This window comes from Trichophyton benhamiae (assembly GCF_000151125.1).
Source record: "Trichophyton benhamiae CBS 112371 chromosome Unknown contig01989.5, whole genome shotgun sequence".
Lineage (NCBI taxonomy): Eukaryota > Fungi > Ascomycota > Eurotiomycetes > Onygenales > Arthrodermataceae > Trichophyton > Trichophyton benhamiae.
The window spans coordinates 1,192,531-1,213,570 of record NW_003315112.1 but is presented as its reverse complement, the minus strand read 5'-3'; the positions used below and the strand labels follow the sequence as shown (position 1 = coordinate 1,213,570).

Here is a 21,040-nt window from a genome sequence, read left to right as displayed (position 1 = left end):
CCCAAATCCCCCCAAAAAAACGCCATCTATCAGAACTAATTACCGCCATATAAAAGGCCACAGCATAATAGACCGTACTTTAAAAGTGAAGACAAATCCCATCATGCAAGTATTTCGGCAACCCAGACCTGTAAAAGAAGAGAAAGACATGCCAGACGCGTTAGCTAGGCACATGGTGCAAAGCCAGCAGGCGGAATGCATGAGACCCTTACCTCCGTCTTGCCCATATCATTATTCTCCTTTCGAGCGACCTGCTTGGCCGCAGCAACGAGCATGTCGAGATCATCCTGGTCCGCAAGGGTGACCATATCCCCGTCATCTTGCATTTTAATCTTCAGGTTACCCGTGAACCCGAACTTTTCACGGATCTTGTTTTCGAACTCGGCATATTCCGTGGTGGGCGTGATCATGATGAAGCGCGTATCCGAGTCGGCATGGACCTTGACGCGGATCTTTTTGATTTCGGGACGGCGGGAAGAATGCCGGTGGCGGCTGGAGAGCTGGTGTTGGGGTGGGCGGCTGCCAACCATTTCGAACTGGATGCATTCTCCTGCATCGTCGTCGAGGGGCTCGGATTCGTAGCCTTCTTCGTTGATGTATTCGGGAAGTCGAGTGTGGCCGTTTTCGGCGGTGTAGCCTGGTCCCAGTCCGGGGGCGTACATGGTATAGTAAGCCTGTGGTTCCTCTGACAAGGGGGAGATGTTGGACATGGGCCGTCGATGCTGGCCGGTGGTCTCGCGGAAGAGCAGCTTTCCATTTGGAGGAGGCCCGTAGCGTATAGCCGAGAGTCTCGAGGCTGGCCCGCGTGGCTCAGAGGCAGTTCGGACAGTGCCAACCCGGGGTTTTTCCTGTTGGAGCTTTGGTTGTTGTGAATCTACAGCTGTAGATCCTCCAATGGACTGTGTCTGTTCAGAGGATGCCCTTCCTAGCTCGAGAACAGGTGGTCGAGTTGCCCTGGTCAGTGACTGTTTGCGGGTCAAGCTACCGGTAGACCCATTGCTAGGTGCAAGGGAGGAAGCCTTCTCGTCTGGCGGTGGTGTTGGAGGGAAAGCATTGCGGCTGATAGGCGGCTCAGACTGCTGTCTGCTCCTGGCTGCAAGGTTCTTCTGCACGAGATTGGTAGCACCATACGAGATGTTCTCTGGCGGCCGGTCATCTCGAGAACTTTCGAAGACGGGTATCTTGGTCTCATGACCCTGGAAGCCAGTGAAGGTGTTGGCCCTATCAGAAGCAGCCACCAGTCTCGCCTTGCCGAGATACTCCTTGGTCTTGAGATTCTTGACTTTGGCCTCGCTTGGGCGATATATCACGCCCACCGGTATAGAAAACACCGTATATCCCTAGACAACAGCTCATCAGAATACGCCACACACACACACACAAAAGAATAAATAAACTGAGCAAGGCTTACCTCGGCTGTCTCAGCAATGGCTTCGTCGATGACATCGTGGTCTGGCTTTGCTTTTTCCTTAGCAGCGTAGGTCAGATCGTTCATGCCCGACTCGATTTCCTGCAAGTAGATATAACACAGCCCGCGGTTGAAGAGGACCTCGCACGAGTAGAGCTTGTATTTGAGGCCGAGCTGCTCGTAGTCGATCGTCGTATTGCCTCGCAGGTACAGCAGCGTGTCGTTGAAGTTGGCGAGGGCCTCTTCGAAGTCACCGATGAGGAAGTTCGATACTCCCTGCTGGAAGTACGCTATGGCGAGGTACTTGTCCAGGGCGATGGCCCTCTGGTAGCAGTCCACCTAGCAAACCACCCCCGTTAGCAAGCATCCCACCATTTCCCATAGCAGCATAACTATAAAACAACAAGAAGAACACAGACGTACTGCTTTGGCATGCTCGCCCAGCGTAGCGTAGATGACGCCGCAGTTGAAGAGGATCTTGGAGGTGTCTGCAATCCCACCAAAGACGGCGATGGCGTCCTCGAACTCGTTGTTATCGTAGTGAGCCAGCGCCTGGACCCAGGTCTCGATCTCCTGCTGTCCGCGTCAGTCTATCATGGCATCTTCCTCTGCGCATCCGCGTCTGTCTCTAGAGCCTGGAGGGACTGACCTGCTTTAACGACATGGCGATTGATGGTGTCCTGGCAGCAACGGACGCAAACTGACGGCGGGCTCAGCAGCTCAGGGCGGGCGCTTAGCAGTGATATATCGACTCGTATCGTCTTTTTCTCGCCAGCGAATTATCGACCGGGAGCTTCCACGGACGGCTGGACCGATGGCGGGTGGCGCGCCCAGCGGACAAGACTGTGACCGGGTGTGATGGCCAGGGATGCGCTGCAGGATTTCTTCTGGCTGCTCGTGGCGATGCAGCATGCAGAGACGGCGGGCGCTTAGGACGGACGCTGGCCCTTTTTATATAACTAGTCAGCCCACCGACGCCGCCCATCCACGGGCCTGCTGGGTGAGACACAAACCCTCTCGTCTGGTCTGGTCGAGAGCTGGTTGTCGCTGTCCCCGGCGCTGCTGCAGCCAAGCTGAGGCCGGCGGTTAGCAGAGCGGCGAATCACAGTGGCTGCCAACGACTACAAAGAAATTATTCAATGCTGGCTGACGGTTGGTAATTTTGGTAGATTCACTAGATGCGACATTTATATATCCCTCAGGCCGCATTGAAGACTGGAGCAGTCTCTTGTCGTGTTGTTGAGAGACATCAGACAATCCCCCTGGAGCGCTGCTCCTCGCGCTCCTCCCATACATTCTTGCCCGAGCATGAACACACCATCTTCTCGTTGTCCCAGACGCCGGCACTGCGAGCTACGACGCCGACGATGGTGTCTTCGTCATCGATGCTGAAGGGGCCCTCGCGCTGCCTTGATACCACCATGCTGCGTCCGATCATCTCCCACACGGCTATCGGCCGGTCCAGGAAGACATTGCCTTTGCCATTCTCGTCCACGTCCACACTGCCCACAACTCCCCGTGGATCACTGCCGCTGCCGCTGCTGCCTTGTTGCTGTTTCTCTTTCAGCTCTTTGATGGCTTCCCAGACTCCACCGGTGGACTCGGGGCCGCGGGAGACGTCTCCTGTCTCACGGATAGTGGCCCAGTATCGCCCCGGCGAGAGCCCGTTGATCGTCAGGTCGAATATTGTCAGGCCGCTGGAGACTTGTACCATGCGTACCAGGCCTCGTATCTTATTTGCAACGCCCTCCTTGTGTGTTTCTAGGATACACACCGAAGCATCTTTCCTCCTCACCCCACCCCGTCAGTAAAAGATGTGACTTGTATCTTGCCAACTTTGTAGACGTACTATTTGATGTCCCACTGCCGCGTAAAATGGCATCCCGACCAGTGCTTTGGATAGCAGCCACGATGGCAGAGGGTGCAGCGGTGCCTTCAACCACGATCAACTGGTCTGCTAAGCTGGCATCGACCTTTTTGATGCCTTTAATTTGTAGTTTGTCAATAGGTGTCCGTCCATGACCAGCCAACCCAGAGGGAGTTAGAGACTAACCGGACAGCTCATACAACGGCTTCGAGATATCCTTGATGCAGCTCTCGCACGTCAAGGGCACCGCGAATGTTGCCTGTAGCCGTGTTAACTAGTTCTGGTCCGTTCGTGGGCTTCATTCGCTATTGAAATCAGGGGGCTCCAACCGTACTTGAAATGGCTCGATCATGGTGTCGTCTCTCTCTCTCTCTTTGACTAGAGAATCAGTCTAGGTCTATATCACTCCATCACTCCGCGGTCTCTAGTGCCTGTGTAGAAGGTCGATGTCATCCGTAATATCGCTGTGTCGAGGGGCTCTTCGGCCTTATCCTCCCAGCGGAACATCCTAAGTCCGGCCAGACATCAACTCCGTAGCCCCGAGAGCTCGAAGAACAGACAGGAAGAAGTGAAGACAAGGCCGCGAAGATGTCAGCCCCTGCCAAATCTCGATGGGCAGACGATAACCCGGAGACAGAGGCCGAACTCCAGCGGCGCAAGCAGGAGAAGGAGGCAAAGAAGCGCGCAAAGGCAGAGCGACAGCGACTCATCGCAGAAAGGCAGCAGCAGCAGCAACAACAACAACAACAAACACAACAATCGACGGAGCCCAGTGATAAACAGCCGGATAAGCCAGAAAATGGAAGTGAACCGCCTACTAAACGACGCCGGCTGTCGAATGAAACCCCCGACGATGCTGGCGCTGCACCTGCACCACCGGCAAGGCTGCTGCAGTTTCCAGCCCCGGAATGGGGGCCCTGCAGACACATCGACAACTTCGAGAACCTGAATGCAATTGAAGAAGGATCCTACGGCTGGGTTTCGAGGGCCAGAGAGACGGCCACAGGCCAGATCGTGGCCATCAAGAAGCTCAAGATGGAGAACGCGTACGATGGATTCCCCGTCACCGGCCTGCGCGAGATACAGACCCTGCTTGCCTCGAGACACCCGCATGTCATCCAGCTGCGTGAAGTGGTCATGGGCGACGCAGTGGACGAGTAAGCCATGCCCTTTCCCCCCTTTTAGCTCGTGGTTGTTGGTGAAAAGCCCAGATACATTGATAGTCATTAACCTCCTTGTCTGTCCTTACTCGGCTTTCCCGCAGCGTTTTCCTGGTCATGGATTTCATCGAACACGACCTCAAGAGCCTACTAGACGAGATGAGAGAGCCCTTCCTGCCCTCCGAGACAAAGACGGTCCTCCTTCAGGTGCTCGGTGCAGCTGAGTTCCTGCACTCACATTGGATCATGCACCGGGATCTGAAGACTTCGAATCTACTGATGAACAACCGTGGGGAGATCAAACTGGCTGATTTTGGAATGGCGAGGTACTATGGCGATCCACCGCCGAAATTGACGCAGCTGGTTGTTACGCTGTGGTACCGGGCGCCAGAGCTGTTGTTGGGAGCAGACAAGTACGGTACCGAGATCGATATGTGGAGCATTGGCTGTATATTTGGGGAGCTGTTGACCAAGGAGCCTCTGCTTCGTGGCAAGAACGAAGTAGCCCAACTCTCAGAGGTAAATCTTCTGTCTTCCCTACCGTCTTTCGTCTCGTTAGAAGTGAGTTACCTGCTGATACAGTTAGATATTCGCCCTTACCGGGCCACCAACATCCCAGACATGGCCAGGGTTTCGCTCCCTCCCTAACGCCAAATCACTTCGTCTCCCACCGTCTTCTTCTGATCCTTCTGGCCCGGCCATCCCGCTACTATCTCGCTCAAAGTTTCCCTATCTTACTTCTGCAGGCCTAAGTCTGCTCTCTCACCTGCTCGCGCTCAATCCGGCAGCCAGACCAACAGCAAAGTCATGTCTGTCCCACCCGTACTTTCGTGAAGATCCCAAGCCAAAGCCCAAAGAGATGTTTCCTACCTTCCCGTCCAAGGCGAATTTGGAGAAGAGGCGGAAGCGTGACACCCCCGAGGCGCCCAGGAGGGGGGAGGAAGCACCTAGGCTGGACTTTGCGAATGTTTTTGGGGGAGGCGATTCTGGCTCAACAGAGGCTGGAGCTGGCTTTTCTTTGAGATTGGGCTAGCTCCCTGCCGCCTGCAATGTATTTTTATCTAGCTCCTCTTGTGCAGTACTCTAGAAGAAGAGTTACGGGGTTCAATTGGCCCCCTTTGACGTGGCCCGTGAAGAGCTGGTCATACCTCCTGCCATCCACAGCGAAGCCACACAATTGCTAACACACCCAAGGATCCTCATGCCCAAATTGGCTCTGTGGCAAGGTCATCGGCATAACTGAACAATATCAAAATCACAATATTTTTCCTTTTTGCTTTCACAGAGAGCCGCAAGTCACGGGATGACGTCATCCCTTTAAGCTTATTTTGCTTAGTAACGCAGTAAATATGACTAAGCAGGTCATCCTCCGCATCTCGACTTTTTTTGTGTCTTTTTTGTTGGCAAATTTGTGGAACCAAACGGAGAAATAAGGAGCCTGCGCAGTCAGGTTAAGGTGAGTTGGTTGCTGGAAGGTTTGCATGCTGTGGTAGGTCCGTCATCCGCGCGAGGCTGGGTCTGGGTGGGTTGGGTGGTTCAGATCAGCCGAGCTGCGCGTAGCAACCATGGACGGGAAATTAGGTAGCAGTGATATCTCGTATTTTCTTTTTCTTTTACTTCCCTGCATCTTTGGTGGTGGGATATGAGTGGTCGATGTCCTTCGATCTTGTCTCGGAACTTGATCTGTGAAGAGGACCAGAGCTCTTTGTAGTGGTGTAGGCCTAGAACAGCGAGTTACTCCGAGATCCAAGTAGCTATCTCGAGCTGCGCCGGACAAAATGGATACTCCGCGCAATCAAATGCCGAAGATGACCCCACTGCCGCCGACCAGTGATACAAAGATTTTTTTTCCCATCAAATAGGAGAATTCGCTTTTGAAATGTCCACATTATTTCGATTCTCTAGCTCTGGTATAAGCTTCGGGAGCCCACGCAACCGCACTTTTTTGTAAACAGTTGACCGGGTCATCGGGATATTACCAGAACTACCTTGCTGTCGCCAGCGCGCCAGTCAGTGTCCAATATCCGAGGCTCAATGGACGCCACTGCAAAGCCAGGCGCGAACTCGAGATGGCTTCCCTGAATGAGCTGTCCCACGGGCGCGTACCAAACTGCCGTTCCCCTTCCCATAGAGGATCCGAGTCTGGATCGCATCGGGAGTTACACTGGTATGGAGGGTCATCTGGTATCTTTGACAGAGCTAGTCCGCAGATTCTGCATCTTCACGGGCTCTGGATCTTGAGTCTAGAGTCTCGTTTCATGCTGCTGCCCGTTGATCTTGAACTTTAGACCGTGGCCGTTCAAGGGTATCAAGCAGGACATTGATGCTACGGCGAGTACGCAGCCCATTGCCGTCGCCCAGCCAGGCGGAGGCCAGCATCTCTGGGTATCACTGTCTCGTCCGTTCGCAGCAGCTGTTGGTGCTCTGCTGGTAGTTGACTATCATCGTTGCCCGCCGAAGCTGTGAGGTCGAGATAGAGCCGGCGCTTAGTCACCCGCCCGTCTTCGTCTGCGTCTTCTTCTTCTCCTCCGCGACCTCGACTTCAACCTCACATTCAACAGCCGCAACAGCTGCGTCTCGACAAACTCCAGCAACCGACCTCCGACGGGAAGTATAATAGCCCTGCTATAGCAGTTCGTCTTCCGTGACTAAGCCTGCATCTGCCGGCTTTTCGCGTCGGCTGCGCGCTTGGCGACCAGGATTTTCCTGCTTCTGCCGCGAACCCATTACATCATAACGCGGATGGATGGAGCAGGGTCGGGGAGCCCTGGTAGCACATCCCGCACACCCTGTTTGCCAGAATACGCTCGCTGCATTCTTTAAAAGGCGCCGTCTCGCCGTGCGTGCTGGGTATGTTCGTCGTGCTTTTCTTCCTTGCCACTTTTTCTTAAACCTGTGTTCTGACCTCCCGTTGCCGGCGCAGATTGCCTAGGAATCAACCTAAAACCCCTGAACTCTCCTTGGTTAAGCCTCTCTCCCATCGCTATTGGCTCACCCAGTAAATGAGTTGCAGGTGAACGAGCCGCCGATAACGCTATCTACGGGCTCTCTGTCTGGCTCCCTTTATCTTATCAGCGCATTCCGCCATTTTGAGTCAGAAAGTCAATCTGCCATGAGCAAAGGGGGGGATATCATCATGGCGGACGCCGTCGAGGATTCCTGTTCTCCTTCTGTTCTCCCACCACAGTCAACATCGCCATCGACGAGCAGGAGACAACAAAGCAACATGAGCCTCTCTCAGACCTACTTTCTTGCCCAGGTGGCTCGCCATAAGCTGATGAACGCCGCTCGACAGCCTGATAGAAACCTCAGGGTCCTCACCGCACATGCAAACATGTTAGATGGCCTCATGGCAGACCTGGCTGAGGCAGAGAACGAGCAGGAAGACTGGTTCAATCAGGCTGTTAGCTATGCTAATGCTGGAAACGCTGTAACGACTTTCAACAACGACAACATTCATGATACACACGGGAATCCTACCTCCGATTTCGACTTTGACAGTGAAGATGATGACGACGTTTATGACGAATTTGACGACGACGACGATGATGATTATGACGAGTGCGGATCAGACTGCAGCTGCAGCTCTGGATCTGGATCAGACTGCGGAGAGGACATCGTTTTCATGTTGGATGCCCACAACCGTGCTGTCCAGAGAAAGCGCTCCATTTCAACACTATACAACGAACTAGATTCTGCCCCTTCCGATGCAGAACCAGAAGAAGAGACAGATTATAATCACTATACTAGAGACAACATCCAGCAGCCACCTGAACTTCTTCATGATCTGGACGAAGAATCGGATGATGACAGCCAGCCTTCGTCTCCAAGGCGAAATAGCTTTGACTACTTCGCTGCATCTTCCCCCACAATAGAGGAAACCTTGACAAGCTCAGAGGTAGAAAAGGGGGCTGAAATCGCTCAGAGTGACGATAATGGTGAAGATGTACCACTTCTCGGATACTGTTTTTCTCGCTCTTCGGTGTTGCATGGTTAGGTGCTACGCTTCTTATTCTTGCTATTTTGTCCTACTCCTCGCTGGTTGGGGGCTGGCGGTTTTGGTTGGGAATATTTATGCGTTATGATATTATTGATATTATGTGATACGATGCCATCTTCTGAAATGTCACTATATAGGTTATGATTAGATCTATAGATGGACAAATTTATACCCTACTAATTACTGTCAAGACATGGTCTACCTGACTCTCTAACTGAGAATAGCTGAAGGAAATATTATAGCAATCTATTTTTTTTAAAAAAAATACATCCATGTTTCCCGCAGATTCAGTGAACTCCATTTACTCCATTTGTTCCATTTGTGCTGGAACAGTTTGTGCCGTTGGTACCTTTGACTCCCACGTCCATGTTCAACTTGGCCAACGCCTCCATCGTGCGATTGCATTTAGCCAGTGGAAGGGATACTTCAATCTCCTGGTCTCTCAAGTCCTTTAGATACTCGCTCACCAATGGGTTTATTCCGCTCTCATTCGCCCTCGCAACCCATTCATCCAAGGTCACAGTCTCAAATGCAGCGCCACCGGCTTCCTGGCCCAAATACTCCCCCAACTGCTGTATAGGCACAACGATCTCGCCTCCCTCATGTATGAATTCCACCTGGTATCTGCCTGTGGAAGCAGGTCCCAATTTCAGCACACTTTCAATGATATCCGAGGCAACGTATTTGACATTGATCAGGTCCAGATATCCCGTCCAGTTTATGAAGCGAGGCACAATCTTCATCTTGCGGGAATATGTCAACAGGTTGTTAACTACGTCTATCTGAGACGTAGCAGTGCCGAGAATGTTAGTAGGCCGGTGAATGTAAATTGGTAGACCGAACTTCTCGTTCACATTTTCCAGGTATACCTCGCTCGCCCATTTCGATGCAGTGTATCCGTCCGATCCGTCAGTGGGCGGTGGGTATTCAGAGACAGAGACCTGGTCGAAGAAGTCGGCGCCACTGAGATGGCCCACTCCCGCAGTCGAGACGAAATGATAGGGGATGAATCTCTTCATGGCCCACCTAGCAAGCTCCTTGGTAGACGCTACATTGGGGCCGTAGAGCGTTTGATACCCCTGAACGAAGGATACCAGGGCGCCACAGTGAATAATTGCTCCACAGCGAGCAAGGATCGTTTCTTCGTCTTCTTTTGATAGACCAAGTCGGGGCAGGGAGAGATCGCCAGTGTATGTCACAACTTTCTCGGAGTTGAGGTTACCTTTTCTTGCAACTCCTGTTCCCTTTGCTCGGATGGCTACACAGTGGATCTTCGAGATCTCAGCACTTGCCTCGAGCTGTTTGAGGATCTCATTGCCTAAAAGGCCGGTACAGCCGGTGAGAATAACTTCGATCTTGTCGCTGCTGGATTGACGAGGAGAGAATTTGCTCAGGGGCATCTCAAGCTCTGGGCAGACAGCAACCTCTTTCTTCCAGTCAATCGGCTCATCCGCAACGTCTATTTTGACCTCTCCGGCTTTGGCGAGCTTCTCGAGAGGAGCGTTTTGGAAGAGATCTTGAAGTGAGATGAAAACACCTTCTGTCCTGGCGGCTGCAGCAACTTTCATTGCAGTAATCGAATCGCCTCCAAGCTGGAAGAAACTGTCTCCAGCACTTATATCGGCAGGGCTCATTTTTAATGCTTTGGCCCAGATTGCTTGAATTTTCCGTTCCATATCTGTTGACACTGGTCGCTTCTCTCTGACCGGGGAATATGCTTGAATATCTTCCCGCGATAACGCCTGCATCGCAGTCAGTAGGCCTTTTCTATCCGTCTTTCCAGATGCAGCAATAGGAAGCCTGGATAGGGGTATGAATGTAGTTGGCACCATGAAATTTGGAACAGACTGTCGGAGCTTTTCTTCTGCCAGTTTTACATCGGCACGGAATTGGTCACTAGGACTCTCAAACAATGAGGGTTCCTCGCCCTTCACGATGCCATTTTGCTCGTGCCCTTGCCAGACGAATGCAACAAGACGTGGTTTATTACCGAGTTGACTGTGAGCTACCACTTGGGCAACTACATCTCGGCTGGCACGGAAACACCGCCGAACATGAGACTCAACCTCGCCCAGCTCGATTCTCTGCCCATTAAGCTTGACCTGCAGGTCCTTTCTTCCGATATAGGTAAGAGTCCCGTCAAAGTTGTATTGGACAAGATCTCCAGTCTTATACATGCGATAACTTTCGCCCTCCCTAATAGTGGAGAGCCACTTCGGGGCCTCAATGAACGCTTCAGAGGCTGCAGCATTATTCAAATAACCACGACCAACAATTGGACCCTCAATGATCAACTCACCAATGGCCCCAATGGGAAGTAGCCTTGATTGGTCATGTCTATCCACGACCCAGCATCTGGCTGCACATGGATGTCCGATATTCGCTGGGCTCTCCTGATGCCCGGCGTCTGGCTGAATGGTAGAAGTGACTGAACACTCGGCTGGACCGTAGGCGTTGACTAAACGGACTTTCTTTGACCAACGAGCAATATCTTCAGATGCCATAGCCTCTCCACCCAGGATAACAATTTCAACGGTTGGCATATCCTCGGGCTCAAGGATTCGGGCAACCGAAGGTGTCAAATCTACGTAGGTTACCTTGAACTCTCGGGCGGATTTCGCCAGGTCCCCCTTGCAATCTGCTTCTGAAGGCACGCATATGCAGCCACCAGCCACCAGGGTAGTTAAGTTATTCTCAATACAGACGTCAAAAGAGTATGAAGAAAATTGCAGGACACGCGTCTTGCTTCCTAGGCCCAGTATCTCCCTGTTTGCATCTGCGCTGCTGGAAAATCCAAGATGTTCGATAGTGATGCACTTGGGCTTTCCGGTAGAGCCGGAAGTAAATACGGAGTAGATCGCATTGCTGGGACTGATAGATGGCGGCCGCCAGGTGCTGATATCTGTAGTCCAGATAGGTTCTGCCTCTGCAATGGTGACAACTTGGTAGCTGAGCTGCTGGAGGCAGGAGGCGTATTTTGCAGATGAAAGAATCAGGCTAGCACTGACTTGTTGACACATTTCTGACATCCGCTGGACTGGCTGCGCAGAGGGATCGAGAAGAACAAATGCAGCACCGGCCCGTATCACTCCAAGCATGGCAACTGTTGTCCATTTTGATTTTTCAAAACAGAGTGGAATGATCATTTCCGTGCCCACTCCAAGTCCGTTTAGGTACGCCGCCAGTTGTCCACTAAGGTCGTTCAGCTGGCCATATGTGAGGTCACCATCCCAGGCACAAACTGCCTGGGCATCAGGTTGCTGTTCACATTGTCTTTGGATAAGCTCGTGAGTAAGTAAATCCTGTTTCTGTGGTGGCTTGCCATTCCACTCTTTCAGCATTCTCATATCCTCTGGGCCGACTAAACCAATTGTACCCATGGGCTTGTCTATGTTCTTTGATATTTCCTCGAAAAGATGGGCAAACTGATCGAGGATTCTCTCCATCGTTTCATGAGGCAGTACGTTGGCATCGAATATTGCCTGAATATCAATGACATCCCTTCCCAAAGTACACTGGAGAGTCAAGGGATAGGTATCAAAGGTTGATTGATCAGGTACAGCGACAGAATTGTTGAAGATATCTAGCTTGCAGTCCTCCACAGACGGTTGAACCAGAAGCAGGCTGTTAAATCGGCACGCCGCAGCAGCATCCTCACCTAGAGCACTAATATTCTGCAGCCCAAACTGCTCAAATGGTATGGATTGTGCAAATTGATCTTGAATCTGCTGTAGGTTGCCTCTGACATTAATGCTTGACTGTAGCCGTACTCGGAGAGGAACAGTCGCAAGAGCAGGACCAGTCATCATTTCAATTCCCGACACTTGTGCATCTCGTCCAGTGACGGTCACGCCGAATACAACATCCTCACATGCTGTATACTGAGAGATGACCACGGCCCATGCTAACCGTAGCTGAGAATTGAGAGTGAAGCCATTCCGATGGATGGATCCTAGACGAACTGACCGTTGAATGAAAGCGCTAGGGGTAGAAGAGTAGTTCTCTGATGGCAGCGAAGGGAAGGCAGCGGATTTAATATCAGAGAATTGGGTCCGCCAGAAGTTGCCAGCAGCTTCATGACCATCAGAAATATGTTTTATGAGCGGTGAAAACGGTGTTAGTTTCAATTCTTCGCCGCGGTATGCTGCTTCAACAGCTCCCAGGAGCAAGGACTCTGACCATCCATCGTACAGAGCATGATGTAGTGTCAATGCCATGTATTGACTAGGAGTATCGGCCTGTTCTTTGATCAAGGCGAGCCGAATCAAAGGTTCCATGAGCCTCATTGGCCGCTTTCGATCCTGATCAAGATAGGAATTCAAATTGCTTGATTGTTGCCAACAGAACTTTTCACGAACAACCACTTGCTGGGCATTTCCAGAATCACCTTGATAAATGCGTGTTCGGAGGATAGGGTGGGCGTCGATAGTTTTATCCCATGCTTCTTGAAGTTGCTTTGTATCAACTGACTCTGGCAGCTGGAAAACATGCTGCATGGTATAAGCCCCAGGGATTTTAATACTGAGCGCCATCATACCCTCCTGTAGCGGAGTGCAGGGGTAAATATCTTCAATCTCCTCCCTTTCAACAGAACCCGTGTTGATAACCTGTTGGATAATGGATTCGCGGGCCTCACCACTTCCCAATAGCGAGAATGGCTCAATCGATCCAGTCTGGTCATTCGAATGATGCTGTAAAACAGACGCCAAATCTTCAAGTCGAGGGTACTTGAAGATATCGGCAACAGTTACTCTGAGTTTCTCAGACCTGGCAGCGCCGACCAGCTTCATAGCGCTGATAGAATCTCCTCCGAGATGGAAGAAGCTATCATCCATCCCTACACCGTCTTCTGGTTGACTGAGCACCTGACATACAAGGCTCTGGAGCTTCCGTTGGATGGCATTCGATGGCATGCTTTTTGATAGGGTCTCATTACTGAGCATGAGGAGAGACTCGGCGGACATTGCCTCAACCTCTTTTAGCAATAGTTTTCTATCACATTTGCCATTCTTGGTCAGGGGGATGCTTGCCAGCGGGAGGATCATGTCCGGGATCATGTAGCCTGGGAGCTCCTTTTGCAAACTTTTCTTTGCCTCTTGCACAAGCAGGCTAAATTCCTGCGATGGATTATCCCACAATCTGTCCAGCGATGATGTCTCTGTATGCCCGCAGTACACAAAGCCGATTAAAATCCGCGTTTTCTTGATACTAGAGAGAACAACATCGACAATAACATCTTTGGCGCCTCGGAAAGTCCTGCGCAGGCGATGTTCAATTTCCCCAAGTTCAAGTCGCTGTCCTCGAAGCTTCACTTGCGTATCCTTCCGCCCTATATATCTAATTGTGCCGTCGATAGCATACTGGACCAGATCGCCTGTTTTGTAAAACCGCGACCCTTGTCCCCATCGGAAATTGTACAGCCAAGATGGATCCTCTATGAATGCCTCGGCGTTCTTTTCTGGGCGGTTGATATATTCACGGGCAATAAGCGGCCCCTCAATGAGCAGTTCACCAACAGCACCTATAGGAACTAATTTATTATGGTCATTTTGATCCACTATCCAAGAAGAGCCAGAGAAGATACGCCCAAGATTTCGAGGGTCTGTGGTTGTTGCTACAGGATTTGTAACGGAACATATCACCGAGCACTCCGAGGGGCCATAGGCAAGCAGCAGTTGTAATTTATCACACCAAAGATGCGTCTCGACAGGGGTGATGGCTTCGCCTCCAACCACCATGGTCTTCAGGGAGGGGAAGCGAGAAGGATCTAGAGACCTAGCCAGTGCAGGCGTCATAAAAATCCAATTGACACCGAGCCGTGCTACGGCTCCGGGTATATCATTCCAACGGTCCTGCTCTGAAGGTATACAAATACAGCCGCCAACAAGAAGGACGGAGAGTATCTCGCACACCGAGGCATCGAAGGTATACGAAGCAAATTGAAACACTCTGCTTCTAGAGTCTAAATGAAGTGCAGCAGTATGCGCACGGGCACTGGTCAGAAATGCTGCATGCTCGATAATAACACCTTTCGGTTCTCCAGTAGAACCTGAGGTAAATATTGAGTACATAGCATTCTTGGGAGTCACAGACGTCATATTCAAAGAGGCTTCATCGATATCCCAGGCTGATATATCTTCATGGGCAATAATAACCCTGTCAGTCAGCTGTTCGGCACCCGTGGCAAGGTGCTGAGACGTAACAACTAAGGTAGCATTGCTATCATGGTATATTTTCTGAAGGCGTTGCTTCGGGTATGATGGATCAAGAAGAACAAATGCGCCTCCAGCTTTTAGAACTGCTAGAATTGCTACAGGGGCCCATTTACACTTCTCAAAGTATAACGGTACGATAGCTTCAGGCTTCACGCCGGCACCAATTAGTTTTGTAGCTAGCTTAGAGGATAGCTCGTCAAGCTCACGGTATGTGAAGTTTCCATCCCATGAACAAATAGCTTGGGCTTCAGGCTGGCGATTAGAACGTGTCTGTATGATTTCATGTGTGCAACAATTCACCGTGGCCGCTTCATCGATGTTCCATTTTGCAACCTGCCATTTATGTTCTGCAGCAAAATAATCGAGTTGGCCCACGGTGGGAAGGGTTGAAGTGGCCACTATCTCAGAGACGATATGGCTTAGGGTTGTGGAAACGTTGTTTGCTTGCCATTGAGAAAGTCTTGAAGTCCAGTATCCGAGGTATGCATCGATATTCTTGCCGGCGCCGGAAATTTCGATATTAACACTGATATCATATTCAGTTGGATCGACTTCATAGAGTTCATCCACCATGAAATCTCTCTTTTCATCCCCTGCAGTCGATTTGTTTTGTATTGATAGAACAGTATTGAAAAGAGCCTGGTTCGCCATATTTATTTCATGCATGATATCCGCTAGCGAGGCATTCTGATGTGACAAGGAATTGAGGAAATCCACTTTATCAGATTGAATAATATCCGCAATTCTCCTTGCGTTCGACATGTCAAATCGGCAGGTGATAATGTTTGCACATAGACCAACAATACCCTCAATGCCATCGATTGGGGCCTCTCGTCCGGAATTCACGTACCCGAAACAGACATCATCCATATGGGTAAAGCAACGTAAAACAAGAGCCCAGGACACTCTGAGCAAGGTTGATAGAGTGATGTCTTGTGCCCTACACCAGTCTTGCAGTCTTGACAGGTTACCAAAGCTGATTTTAACTCTCTCTAGACTGTTCGGCTCCTCTTCTGAGACCAAGGAGGTTCCATTAGTAATAACTGGGAATAGGCAGGGCTCAGAGGTCTTCAAATAATTCATCCAATAGTCGCGAGTGTCTTGCTGTGACATGCTCCGAATATAGGTGACAAACTCGCTGTAACGTGGGCCTTGGGATGGTGGAAGTTTTCCGAGATATGCAAGCTCAAAATCTTCAAGCAAGGTCGAAATGGACATACCATCAATGATGGCGTGGTTAAAGCCAAGATCAGCAAGCACTCGGCCGTCCGAATTCGTACAGACTGTGAGAAGATGCAAAGGTTTTCCGAGTTCGCTGAAAGTTCTCCGCTCCCTGTGGAGTATCTCAACTGCATCATTATCAACGGCACATGGAAGTATATTAACCTGAGCTGGCATGGATTTTAATACCAGCTGGTCATACATAGCGGTGGAAAGGCTGCTTTTGACGAAGACTGTCCTGAGGGAAGAATGTCGGTCAGTAACTTGTTGCCATGCGTCCCGAATTCTATCCATATTTATTGACCCATTGGCCGAGATCAGTTCGATCATAGTCCGGGTCTGATAATGAGAGTTGTTTCGAAGTTGGCTGAGCAATATACCCTCTTGCATGGGAAGGCAAGGGTATATTTCGTCTATGTCGGCTAATGATAACCCTGATTGAGGAAGGACTTCCGTAGTCAACTGTGTTAAACCCTGATAAGTTAGGGGTAAGAGTGGAAAGTCGCTCAATGTTGGAGATTCCTCGTGTGCTATCAAGCCTTCTACAGCCTCACGAAGGGAGCTAGCACAGTTTCGGATCCATTGTCCAATGGCATCTTGATGCTTCATTTCTCGGCTATACATAAACTCGAACTGGAGACTGCCATGAATAATAACAGCCGTAATTTCGAACAGTCCAGGAAGTACAACGTTTGGTCCGTTATCACACGATGCCTCATACTTCCAGGGGACTTGCTGGAGAAGACCATCCTTGCGTTCCAACTGTTGGTAAAGCCCGTGGAAATTGAAAACAACTTCGAAGGGTGTGTATCCATTAAAAGCTTCTCTTCCCTCGTCATTTAGATATCTGGAAGCAAAATATGGCCAACCTCTACCTGGAACCTTTCGTCTCCCATCTTTGACACGACGGACTAAGTCAACAACATCTTTTCTATCATCCATTAAGACTTCAGTAGGCCAGATTGTTGTAAACCAGCCTACGGTTCTGGAGATATCAATTGAGTTATCCCATGGTTCTCGCCCATGACCTTCATTAAAAATTAGAGGAGGTTCTCTGTCAGGAAAACATTTCATAAACGAATGCAGGAGAGAAGCATGCAGAATCTCTACCGGCTGGGTATCAAATGCTAGATTAGCATCTTTTAGCAATCTAGACGTCAATCCTTCATCGACTTTCAGATGTGCGTGAATCACATTGCCGTAAATATTTTTTCTGCCTTTCATGCCCCAGTAATCTGTTTCTATAGGTACTGGCCTGAAATGGAGGGCCTTTTGCGGCGGCAAATATTTCTGAGCATACTCAGATTGCAACCGGTACCAGGCTTGGAACGGCATGGGGACGTCTTGTGAAATGGCCCCGGTTTCCAGGACCTCTTCCAGCTCAGCAAGGAGAATTCTCCAAGACACTAGATCGATGACCAAATGGTGTGCCACGAGAAATACATATTGGGTCTTGTCGTTTGCGATTTCAATGAGGTCCACTGAGAAAAGGGGACCGGTTTGAGGATTCAATCTCGTTTGACTCTTGACCATAATAGCTGTCACTTCCTCCCTACGTGACAATTGATGGCTCCTTAAACGGTATGAACCCAGTACATCCCGGGAAATGCTCTGTGTCCATTTGCCTTCCGAACACCGATGGAAACGGGCTCGAAGCATTGAATGTCGGGTGATGAGACGTTCTATGGCATTCGTCAATTCAACCTCTCCAACAGGGCGGGCAAATGCAAGGAAAAAACTTTGGTTGAAGTCGTTGTGCCCTTCAGGGCAGTCTTCGAAATACATGTCTTGAATCGGAGATAAACCAAATGGAACTCCGATGTGGTCCTCTTGTTGCTGGCGTGAGAGGGTGGTCGTAGCCCCAAACGTAGCCCCTTTTGCAATCTTCATTATTGTTTTTAAACGGAAGATCTCACTGAGAGCTAGGACAATCCCTTGTTTACGGCACTGAGTGATGACCTGCATAGCAGTAATGGAATCCCCACCACTACGGAAAAAATCATCATCAATGCTGAGCATTTCTGGAGCCAGGTTGAGGACTTCTGCAAAAACTGAATGAAGACATTTTTCCATATCCGTTGACGGTAGTATTCGTGACTTGTTGATATTCATAGAGTAAGAGTCCAGGTTAACCCGAGGTAGAGCAGCAGCTAGAGATCGTAGGAGCTTTCTATCCGTTTTCCCAGTAGCCGAAAGGGGAACACGGGCTAGTGGGATGAATATAGTTGGAATCATATAGTTGGGGAGGCTATTGGCCATCTTTTCCCGGGCATTAGCACTGCGGTCACGGAAACAATCGTCCGGTTTGGCAAATATGGCTTCCTCTCTGGACTCACTGGCATTCCGCCCAATATGATCTTCTGGGCAATAGACGAATGCAATGAGCATCGGGGTCCCGCCTTCGTATTGAGGTTTAACCATTTCTGTCACAACATCCCTTGCTTCGCTAAAGCATTCGCGAGCATAATGCTCAACTTCAGCTAACTCAATACGCTGCCCACGTAACTTCACCTGGGTATCTTTTCGACCAATATACCGCATAGAGCCATCTGGCTGGTATTGTACTAAATCACCGGTCTTATAAAGCGCCTGATGGTCTTTTCGGAACTCTGGTAACCATTCTGTGCTTTTGATAAAGACTTTCTGGGTATTTTCTGGGTTGCCTATGTAACCTCGCCCAACGTGGGACCCTTCGACCAGGAGCTCTCCAATGGCGCCTATCGGCATCAAACGGTTATGGTCTGATGGACTAACTACCCAGGAGGCTCCGGTGATGGCATGACCAATGTTTACAGGGTCAGCTGCTACAGCAGTCTGGACAGTAGACTGAATAGAACATTCAGCCGGCCCATATACATTAAGTAGGCGTACTTCGCTATCCCATTTAGTAATGACATCTTGAGTCATTGCCTCCCCGCTTAGAACAATGGTCCTGACGGTATAAAGGTCCGCAGGTGAGAGAGATCTCAAGAAAGACGGGGTGAGGTCCATCCAATTCGGCTTCAAACGGTCAATCAATTCTACCAGGTTATTGTTACGCTCGGCATCCGAAGGGATACAAAGTGTAGCACCAGATAGTAAACTGTATAAGATATCAGAAACGCTAACATCGAATGCATAAGATGCAAATTGCAAGACTCTGGATGTCCGGTTTAAGTCCACAGTCTTAATATATGCAAGGGCGCTAGAAAGAAAAGAACCGTGTTCGATGACAATTCCCTTCGGATTTCCAGTGGAGCCGGAAGTAAATATTGCATAAAGTGGATTTGAAGGCTGAGCCGAAGTTAGGTGGTAATCCAACGGAGTATGTGTTCCAATTGTTTTTTCGCTGGCAATAAACATTGGGGCTTCCAAAGTGCTAGCAAGAACAGAATGCTGAGGAGAAGTAATGACCACGGTTGCTTCGACTTGACGACAGATATCTTCAAGACGTTTTAGTGGTAGAGAGGGATCTAGCAGTACAAATCCGGCACCAGCTTTGATCACGGCGAGTAGGGATACCACAGTCCATTTAGATTTTTCAAATAGCAACGGGATGAATGTTTCCGGTCCAACGCTTGGATGTGAAGCTATCAGTCGTACTGCTAAAGCAGACGAAAGCTCATCAAGCTCTCCGTATGACATGTTTCCGTCCCAGGATTGAATGGCGGTATAATTCGGGTCTTCAGCGCAACGCAGGCTAATCATATCATGGACGCATTTGTCAGATCCTTCAGTTGATATTTCACCATTCCAGGTAGCCAGCGTCGTAATATCCCAGGCACTGCATAGGTCCAAATCTCCCAACTTTCCGGTAGGTTTGCAAAGCATCTCAGCCACAACCTGCTCAAAGGTCCTCAACATATTGACTATGTGCTTCCCCCATGATTCATTGAGGTATATGTCTAGTTCCACTTGCTCCCTGCGTCCATTGTTGATTATGTCAACGATGATGGTATGCTGTCAATTTATGTATATGTTAGATAATCACCGTTATTATTTGTACGTTCTGTACAGTATAAGACACTTACTGAGGTGGGAATTTTACACCCTCTTATATTAAAGATAGGGCTGTGATTAAATGGAAGCGCCGAGGTTGAAAGATTTTGTATCACAAAAGTATCAACCATTAATGTGTCGGGTGAAGTGCTATTGCTATCACGAGAGACACAGTCTGGCTGGTGCTTAAACTGTTCAACAGCTCGAAGTAGAGGCGTATCATCGTCCAACCCCACCTCATATTGCCCGTTATAACATGGCCCGTCGCAATGCCATACTATACTCCCAATTGTCACAGATTCCGAGGCAGTGTAGTAACGAAGCGTAATCGCCCACGCTGCAAGGAGGATTTGAAGGGAGGTAATTCCGGATTTGGCACAGAAGTCCTCTAGATCCGAGGACAGCTCAAGGCAAAATTGCGCAAGCTCTTCTTTAACTTGAACAATCGGGACTTTAGAAGTTGGGTGGTTTTCGAATTGATCGACAGGTAGGGGGAAACTCGCTTGTGTTGAGAGATAGGGTGCCATACTGTCTCCGCGAGTCGAGCTGAGATGATTGTCCTGTTCAAAACCAACGAATGTTTGCCGCTTGAGAGTGTTCGGCCGTTGGTAGCCAAAAAGATTCAGACAAACATCAGCATTGCCATGTCTAACAATGGAGGGGTGAGGCCGGGAGCCCATTCATTTTGTAATCCGCAAATCTTCGAGATGGAAAAAGCCCAAATTTGAATCTCAGCTGGAAGCTCCTGAGCTTAGCTGGTGGGAGGAGTACTTTGTGGGTCAATTGCAAGAAACATTCCTAACATTGGGTGCATGGAGTAGCCATATTCCAGGAATACCCTTGGGATGCATAAGTTAGCACCATGCGCCACACCACGCTCAAGACTTGGACGTGTAAGATGCACTGCAAGTAAAACAACGCTTCAACAAAAACAACGAACGCTAGACAGGCAAGGACACACAAGATCGTAATAATAACAGGCCATTGGCTTCAATTCATCATTGCCATGTCCAAGGGATCGGCCCGTTTGATGTATTTCTGCTTTGAGCAGGGTTGATATGAGTGTTGATTGGCTCTTCGCTGAGCAAGCTTCAACTAGTCAAGTCAATATTCGAGTCCACACCAGGAGGGAATCTTTGAAAATTATTCATATGGCCGTATCCGATAGGCTGGAAAGGGGAAGGATGGAAG

At 49.8% G+C, this 21,040-nt stretch overlaps 5 protein-coding genes across 5 annotated transcripts; 2 read left to right on the top strand and 3 right to left on the bottom strand.

Annotated features, from left to right (window-relative positions):
- Nucleotides 1-101: 101 nt before the first annotated feature.
- ARB_05135 (uncharacterized protein) lies at nucleotides 102-2,072 on the bottom strand (the record flags this gene model as incomplete). Its single annotated transcript, XM_003016796.1, has 5 exons — nucleotides 102-128; nucleotides 213-1,340; nucleotides 1,412-1,747; nucleotides 1,832-1,984; nucleotides 2,058-2,072. The coding sequence occupies 5 exons, from the start codon at nucleotides 2,070-2,072 to the stop codon at nucleotides 102-104; spliced, it is 1,659 nt and encodes a 552-aa protein (XP_003016842.1).
- Nucleotides 2,073-2,657: 585 nt separating this feature from the next.
- On the bottom strand, nucleotides 2,658-3,577 carry ARB_05134 (uncharacterized protein; the record flags this gene model as incomplete). The annotated part of the gene is given in 3 exon segments (XM_003016795.1): nucleotides 2,658-3,169; nucleotides 3,258-3,456; nucleotides 3,476-3,577. The coding sequence occupies 3 exon segments, from the start codon at nucleotides 3,575-3,577 to the stop codon at nucleotides 2,658-2,660; spliced, it is 813 nt and encodes a 270-aa protein (XP_003016841.1).
- A 286-nt stretch (nucleotides 3,578-3,863) lies between these two features.
- ARB_05133 (uncharacterized protein) lies at nucleotides 3,864-5,468 on the top strand (the record flags this gene model as incomplete). Its single annotated transcript, XM_003016794.1, has 3 exons — nucleotides 3,864-4,432; nucleotides 4,540-4,996; nucleotides 5,022-5,468. The coding sequence occupies 3 exons, from the start codon at nucleotides 3,864-3,866 to the stop codon at nucleotides 5,466-5,468; spliced, it is 1,473 nt and encodes a 490-aa protein (XP_003016840.1).
- Nucleotides 5,469-7,571: 2,103 nt separating this feature from the next.
- On the top strand, nucleotides 7,572-8,432 carry ARB_05132 (uncharacterized protein; the record flags this gene model as incomplete). The annotated part of the gene is made up of 1 exon (XM_003016793.1): nucleotides 7,572-8,432. One exon carries the CDS (start codon nucleotides 7,572-7,574, stop codon nucleotides 8,430-8,432), a length of 861 nt encoding a protein of 286 aa, XP_003016839.1.
- A 290-nt stretch (nucleotides 8,433-8,722) lies between these two features.
- Nucleotides 8,723-20,529, bottom strand: ARB_05131 (nonribosomal peptide synthase, putative; the record flags this gene model as incomplete). The annotated part of the gene is made up of 2 exons (XM_003016792.1): nucleotides 8,723-19,810; nucleotides 19,882-20,529. The coding sequence occupies 2 exons, from the start codon at nucleotides 20,527-20,529 to the stop codon at nucleotides 8,723-8,725; spliced, it is 11,736 nt and encodes a 3,911-aa protein (XP_003016838.1).
- Nucleotides 20,530-21,040: the final 511 nt, after the last annotated feature.